At 35.3% G+C, this 8,068-nt stretch overlaps 1 protein-coding gene across 1 annotated transcript in view; it reads right to left on the bottom strand.

The window, feature by feature from the left end:
* The window catches only part of LOC102680684 (G-protein coupled receptor Mth2-like), a 20,748-nt gene extending 15,561 nt beyond the window's left edge, over nt 1-5,187 (bottom strand). The window contains exons 1-2 of the mRNA XM_006607142.2: nt 4,939-5,187; nt 4,462-4,836 (exon numbers count right to left, since the gene is read on the bottom strand). Of these exons, the coding sequence (XP_006607205.2) occupies nt 4,462-4,836; nt 4,939-5,187 (624 nt within the window). The remainder of the gene's footprint in view (nt 1-4,461; nt 4,837-4,938) is intronic.
* Nucleotides 5,188-8,068: the final 2,881 nt, after the last annotated feature.

Genomic DNA, 8,068 nt, shown 5'->3' with positions numbered 1-8,068 from the left:
TTTTTTTTTTGTTATTGATTTATTAGATTGATAGAATTTCTCGAAACGTTCGACGAATAATAATATTAATCATTTTTTTCCAGGTCACTCGTTCATTCATTACGAAATTAAAGTGGAACATTGCGGGATTCGATTCATACTGTAAAAATTTCCCTTGTTCTGGAAATAAAATTCTGGCTACGTGCCTAATCGCTCCGCTCACCCCATGGCGCGGAACGTGTCGAAGAGGCCGCATCTTTTCGGCTGATTCGCCATTTTGTGCTTGTTTCGCGACCCGGCTTACATACGAAACCGGTATCTATCGAATCGAGTTACGTATCGATTCCGTGTTGTGATCTTTCGATAAAAAAAAAAAAAAAAAAAAGTAGAACGACACAGTTAAATTAATGAAATGTAATTAAAAAATATTTTTCCAACGTGATATCGTGTGATATCACAAAGATTGCCAGGTGAACTCGATATTTTTCAATTTAACAACCATTAAAAATCCATTACACCCGATACAACAACACGATACGAAATTATAAAACCATCACGCTACCTATCAATTATCGCTTTGAATCTTCGTGAACGATCTTATTCGTAGAGAATTAACAAAACGCGCCAAATTGAAACAATTATCTGTTAAGGGGCAACCGTTTCCAGGAATTTCTCCTTTCGAAAAAAAAAGAAAAAAAAACAAACCTACGTTAGATACACAAGAGCAAATAGTAACAAGTGGAAGGAAAGAAAAAAGGAAGAAGAGGAAGAACGTTGCACGGAAATAAAAACTCGTCTATTCCAGTCCCTGTTATAAACCGTGCGTGTTATATCGTGTGAAAACAGACCGGATGATGAACGAACGTTCGAAAAGAAATGAGGGATCGCGAATGGAAATCGGCTGGTCCCACTCCGCTTCGATCGTCGTTTATTTATTTGTTTAAAACTAACGCGCGCGTGATTTCATAGTTTACGCGCATAGGCGTAAGATAGATAGATAAACGAGAGAGAGAGGTGCACTCTTGGTATGAATGAAGAGAAGCCGGATGATCGGAGCGTGAATAGCCACGACGACAACCGGTTCTCTCGATCTCTGTCCACTCGTTCGAGAGGGAACAAGACGATGATGATGGTAGGTCGTGATCGTGGAATCAATTATTCGATTATGCAACGCTTCAAGGCTGAGCCTTGTCCATAAATTGTTGAAGATTGATAAAATTGCGAGTGTAAATTTATATTTTTTTTTTTATTCACGATCGAAAATTGAGATAAGAATCGTGGTTTTTTTTTTCTTTTGAAAGGAGCTATTTATTAGGTATTTATGCAGATTAAGTTTGGTTAAGAAGTTGCAGTTGAACTTTGATATTGCGACTAAGGGAAACAAAGGGAATCGTTATTTGTACTAATAAACGATTTCTCTTTTTTATCGATCGAGAAATAAGGAAGATAGAAAATGTTGTTGGCGCCGGATCCGTTCGATGAACGCGACTAAGAGATAATAGGTTATCGATCTTCTATCTAAAATATACTACACATAATACGCAATAATTTGAATGATCTCTGACACTGAGATATTTCGTCGAAATGGAGATTCTCTCTCTCTCTCCTAGAGTTTAGATAACCATATATAATCGAAGTTTCATTTACTTTATATGATACAGATGTGACTAATGTAAGAATCTCATGCGATACGAACTAATTTAATAGTTTCTCTCCAGTTTCTGGAGAGTAATTGGATCTCGACCATTCTCCCCTGTCGCCCTAAATTACGCTAATGCGAGAAGAAATAGAGAAGCAAGGGAATAATAAAACGACTGTAAAACGAGACTCGCTAATTTTATACATTTTTTTCCCCTCTTCCTCCTTTTAATATTTAACATACTATATTAATTAGGTAGAGAATTGACGAGATATAAAGTATATCACAATTGAGATCAAATCTTTTACAATTATTGTAATTTCACATGTAACGTATAATTTTTGCCTAACAGATACGTATGGACGTGATATGGTGGAATAATTCATTTGTCGAGTATACCATCCGTAAATTTTTCATCGTATCATTCTCGCTTACGTAACAGGTTTTATATATATATATATACATATATCATGGTTTAAATATATTACCGGAATGTCTGTATTAATGCAGAGGTATTAAATTTCTGAAATGTTAGATAAAAATAAACACGAGTGTCCTTCTTTTTAAATTTGAAAAAAAAAGAACGCAAGAATAAATTCCACGAATGATTTTTTTTTTTTAAATTTCAAAAAATACATTCGTAAATTGTAATCGAACGAAAACTTGTCATGCGTGGAAAGTAAATGAAACGTATAATTAGGTAAACACGAATTTATTAACATATTCATGAAGATAACAAGATTTCTCACAAACAACAAACGCAAGTGGAAATCTTTCGAATTGTAAATCTTTGTAATCGTCAAGTTGTTTGTTTGTTTAGATATTAAAAAAGAAAGAATAGAACGATCGAAGAAAGTTGAGAAATACTGTGCGATATCGAGCATACATGCGCGTCATTCCAACGAAAATATTTTCTTTTTCGCACAATTTTTTTTTTTTTTTCGATCGATAAATATATTTCCACGAAACGAATTAGTTTTCTCCTCGATTTTTACGCAAATTGTTGTATGCTCTCGTATGGAGAACACGTGATACTCGATCTTTTTTCCTATCGTTTATATTTCGTTTTTGGGGAAGACAAGGGAAGAATCATGAAACTTTCTCACCAATCCTCGAATTGAACGTATACGTGTCTTGATATTGATTTCTCGTGTTTGTTTCTCAGATTATTATATTTTGAGAGAAGAAAAAAAATTTTAAATTTATTTTTCCCTGAAATTAAAATAAATATTCTGCTTCGAAATATTTGGATAAAATCGATTTTATTTTAGTGTTGTTTTTAAATTCTATTCTATTTACTTTATATATAGTATTATTCTTAATTCTAATTTAAATATCTTATATTGATATACTATTGCATATTTAAATAATTGGAAAAATCATTTATAAAAAAAATTAATCGTTAAAAGTAGAGTAAATGATACGATCAAATATTGAACAGGATGAATAAGAATATTGAAATTGTCATGCTCCCCTATAACGATAACTTTATAAATAGAATAAAATTGAAATAAATGATAATAGAAAGCAGTTAAGAAAAAATATACGTGTAAATAAATGTGTATTCGACAAAGCACGTACTATTATTTGGACAATCATTGTTAAGATTTATTTCTTTTCTTCGAATAAACGAATAGTTTATCTTCCCAAGATCGATCAATAAATTAATTTTATATTTTCATTGTTAGTCAGTCGTTTCGAAAACAATTGAATCATTCTACAAATTTAATAGAAAAAAAATATAAGTACAAAAAAGAGGAAAAGAATCGAATAAATATGCATATTATCTAATAAGAAGAGAATCAGAGAATCTAACTTAACAACAAAAAATAATGTTGAATCTAAGCTTTTTAAATTTTAATAATTTTAAAAATTTTTATTGGTTGCTATGATCTTCATTAATCTTTTATAATCGATCGAAAACAATTGAATCGTTCTAAATAATATAGGGGAAAAAATCTAACCTGAACCTAATCTAGGGAAAAATCTAATCTAAACGTGGAACAACGTTAAATATAAATTTTGAATTTAAAATTTTTAAAATTTTAAAGTTTTCAGAATTTTAACTTTTATATTTTATATTTTTAATCTTAATTAATTAAATTTAACATTTCTGAACAACGTGAAATGAATATCTGTTTTTAAAAAATTAATATATACTTCTGATTAAAGCGACACAACGATGTTTATCTTTTTTTTTGCATCCTAGAACATTAATGAAACACGAATCAATTTAACATTCCACAACAGGTTCTTCCTTCTCTCGCTCTTCGAGAAAATTAAGAATTAAGAAACTGTGTATGTAAATTGTTTCATCGAATCCAGCCGATTCAGTCAGTTATTCATTCGTTTTAACTAGTTACATTTAATTTACCACGAATCGCGTAGCACGAGGAAGATAGGAATTTCTCATTAAAATGGCGAAGTCACGTTTTTTCTTTTTTTTTTTTTTTTTTTTTTTTTTTTTCACGTCTAAACGTGATCTGATTTCGCTCACAGAGAAGAATTCTTCGAATCGTTCTGTAATTCAACGGAATAAATAAAATAAATGGTAACAAAGTGTGTAACAAATAAAAATATTTGTCGACAATGACAACGTATGTATCGTTTTCACGTTCCATGATTTTCAAAAAAATTCTTTTTTTAAGTTCTTTCTAACAAATTATAATCTTATCCGCAAAATATCACGGAACGAGAGGAGAGGGATGCGAGCGGAATATCCAAAATAATTGATTAATTAGAACGTCTCGTCAACATTTTCATACGAATAACACCTCGTTTATCATGCTCGTTAAAATTCTCGATGTTCGCCTCGCTCAGCGAGTGAAATAAAATATGCTCACCTTTAAAGATTCATCGAGGATGGTGATGTCCTCTGCATCGATTTCATAAGTAAACATGGCGTTCGATTTTGGGCATTCAAGCAATTCTTTATTCATCGAAATTATCTTTATATTCTCGTCCTTCGCAGTAACGTTAAAAAACGTTAAAAGATCGTCTTCAGCGTTCTCAGACGATTCACAGTTTCCTGGCATTACGTTAAAGACCTCGTTGCTCGAGCAACACCTTCTAACGTTTAAGAATCGCAATTTCGACAAGGATTCGGAGGAAAAGAGTTGCTCCTTCTCGTTCCTGTCCTCGTTCGAGTTACAATGCACGAGTATCGGTACGTTCTGAGATGTTGATGGTTCGTGAAGAATTTCGATACAGGACGTGTTCTGTAAATACAAGAAGAAAAAAAAAAAAAGAAAGAAAGATCGTAAAATCGAGAGAGTTAAAAAACGGAAAAACGACAGGATCTTACTCGTCGCGTCGAGTACCTGTACGAAACTCATAGAGTTGAGCTGGTCGAGCGGAGTCGTGGTGATGTACTCGGGTTTCTCGCAAATAGGAAATTCGCTGTTACTTCCGTTGACGAAGAACAGTTCGATGGAACAGTTGAGAGGTGTTGAAGCACAATTCACCTTCGACGTCCCCGTGAAAACTTCACCGAGGGGGCAGCATTTGTTGAACGCGTAAGAAGCATCGATGAGCAACGATAAAACGATCATAAAATTTCTCGTCGTCATCGCGAATAATCCGCACCTTCGAAATTTTCGAAACAAATCGATCGAAGTAAAACCGATATCTTACTTGGTTCGTCGAGAACTCGAAACGAGATAGCGATAGTAGAATAGATAGTAGTTTAAATTTCTTCCCTCGCTGGACACTCGAGTATAAGAAGACACTGCACAATAGATAGTATCTTGGCGTTATTTGCCCTTTATCAAACTCTGGTCGAACTCGTTTGGGAAAAATCGAACGAATCGCGATACTAGAAATCGTGATAGATCACGAGTCTGTACACGCTTCGATTCCCCTCTTAAAAAAAAATTAAGTCATGCACTCAGCCTCGTGCTGCAAGAATCTTCGCCGATCTTCTATTGCACTCGATTGTTTATCCACTTTATTTATTTTTGTTTGTTCGAAATGACTTGGCGAGCGATTTAAATACTTTTCGCTCGTCTATCTTCGTCTATTTTCTTTGTTTTGTTAAATAAAAGATGTTAAAGAATTTGAGAAGCCTTTTAAATAATTAGATAATTGGAGAGAGGAATTAAGCGCGACGATCGAGGTTTCGAAGAGGAGTATTTGTATATATTCGAAAACGTTTTGTCGTCTGTGTGCAGGATCGATAAGACACGGTTATAAATACTTAACGCGTGCGATCGATATCGTTGCTCGTTACTCTACTCTCCATCCAATTCTATTCCCACAGGTAATCTTCGAGCGATTCAACGTAAGCTCGTCTCTGGTCGATTAAATCGTCGCTTTCGTTGCATAATGCAGCGCGATGCAACGCACGCAATCGCATCCGGATAATCTCTGGAGGGAGATCGGACAATTACGAAGGAGCTATCTGCTCGAAATTAGCGCGACGTTCCGTTGAAAAGTAATAGTTATCGGCTGTTCCAACGAAAATTTACTCCCGATCCTCGATTCGATCAAAAGTTTGCTCCAGCACCTGATCGAATTTTTTTTTTTCTTCTTTTCTAACTTAATTTTTCAACTTTTGTCACGTTAGATCGATCTTCGAATTCGAATCTCTAAGAATTATCGAGGCAATGTTCGCAAATGTTCTTCTCTAAATAGTTTTGTATAAGAACAAATAATATAAATAGTTGTTTGTCTTTTCGTAGAGAAAAAAGTACGAGTTAATTATTCAAGATTCGTATTCAACTCACGAACTACACTTCGACAGTTTAATCATCGCTTTCTTTGATCGCGTTATTATCATTTCCTAGCTTTCTTTCCTCCAGAGGAGACTCCACATCTCCATTTCGCTTTAATTTATCACCTTTACGCTTCTCCTTCTTTACACTTTTCTCCCTCCTTTCAATTATTCCACCACCTTTCTTTAAACCGTGAGATCGTCCTCGGTAATTATTTCGACGAGACACCTTTAATAAAAAATAAATAAAATGGAATGGAAGGATTATTCCCTCGAAACACGTCCAATCCCATTTCACTTTCGTTCACGCCGCTCCTCCTCTCAATCTCAACATTCTTCTCTCGCGAAGAACCGATCGATCCGCGAATTCATCGCCACGATCCCCCTCGTTGCATCTGCAATCGCCGAACTCGATCGAGTCTTTCAAAGTTTCTCCATCTAACTCGATCTCTTCATCCCCCTCCCATCCCAAGCTTCTTCCACACCACTTTTTCACTCCTCGCGGGGGACGGGTTCCTGTTCGAACCGATTCGACTCGCCTTTTAGTTATTATCAGCCCTGTCACGAGCTCCCTATCTTGTCTCACAAGAGGCGAAGGGCAGATCCTCCACGCGAGGATCTGTAAATTTATCGAAAAATCGCGACGCGATGAAGGAACACGATCGTGGAGTGGAAACGAAGCGGCGAACACGGGCGCAGAGACGCGACTGTACACTCGCCACGAGCGGAGATCAGAGCGAAATTCGACTAGGCTTGGCCGTGGGAGAGCATAACGACAGGAAGACCGTAGTAGACGCGCCTCTTTCTCTCCCTTCTTCGCTCCGGCCACTTTCCCCCTACGGCCGTACCTGCTTCTCTCCTCCTCTCCTTTTTTCTCTTCCTCGCGTTTATCTTCGCCCCCTATACTCTCCTTAATTTCGATTCGATAAACGGGGCAAACGAACTTTGAGTTGTTTTCGTTCTTTCCATCTTTTTCGAGAAAGCGAGCGATTCGTGTGGAGAGAGAGAGAGAGAGGGGAGGAAGGGTTTTATCGAAAATACGATTGTGGTCTCGATATATGATCGGTTAATCGTGTTTTGAATGTTCAAAAGGAGGATAATACGATGTCGTAGAATTTTTAATAATCGAACCGATATATTTTTGACGAGTAAAGTGGATAAAATAGAAGCAAGAAAATAAATGTATATCTGTAATTCTTCGATCGATGATTTGATTATGAATTCGATCCATGAATAATTGAAAGGAAACCTGTCTGTCTGTTTTTCCCCTCTTCCTTTCTAAGTAAAGTGAAGCGATACAATTTATAAGTTACATATAAGTAACATAAAGGCTTCTACATGTTATCTATTCTACGAATCGTTTTTAGTATCTTTTTTGTCCAATTATGAAAGAAACCGTGTTGAAACAAATGATTCAGCGTAAAACAAGTCTCCCCTTTTATATTTCTTTTTTCCATATACAAAGAATGATTCTGAAACAGTATCGTTATCAAAAAAAGAAAAAAACGCATCGCACAAAAACATTCTCTTATTATAAACATGTTATTTCCTTCCAGCCGAAGCTGTATTTATTTTATTCCAATCAACTAAATTTATATTTCAATCAATCAAATTTAGAAATTGTCCGCAATGATTGAATTTCCATTCCACGAACAAATACCTAAACGCTCGTTCACCTCCACTTTTACCGCCAATTTTTCCGCGCGAGGCCTTTGAAAAAAAAAAAAGAATAAAAGAGG

This window comes from Apis dorsata, unplaced genomic scaffold (assembly GCF_000469605.1).
Source record: "Apis dorsata unplaced genomic scaffold, Apis dorsata 1.3 scaffold_2, whole genome shotgun sequence".
NCBI lineage: Eukaryota > Metazoa > Arthropoda > Insecta > Hymenoptera > Apidae > Apis > Apis dorsata.
Note: the sequence above shows the minus strand (reverse complement) of the source record. Positions and strands in the feature narration are given on the sequence as shown.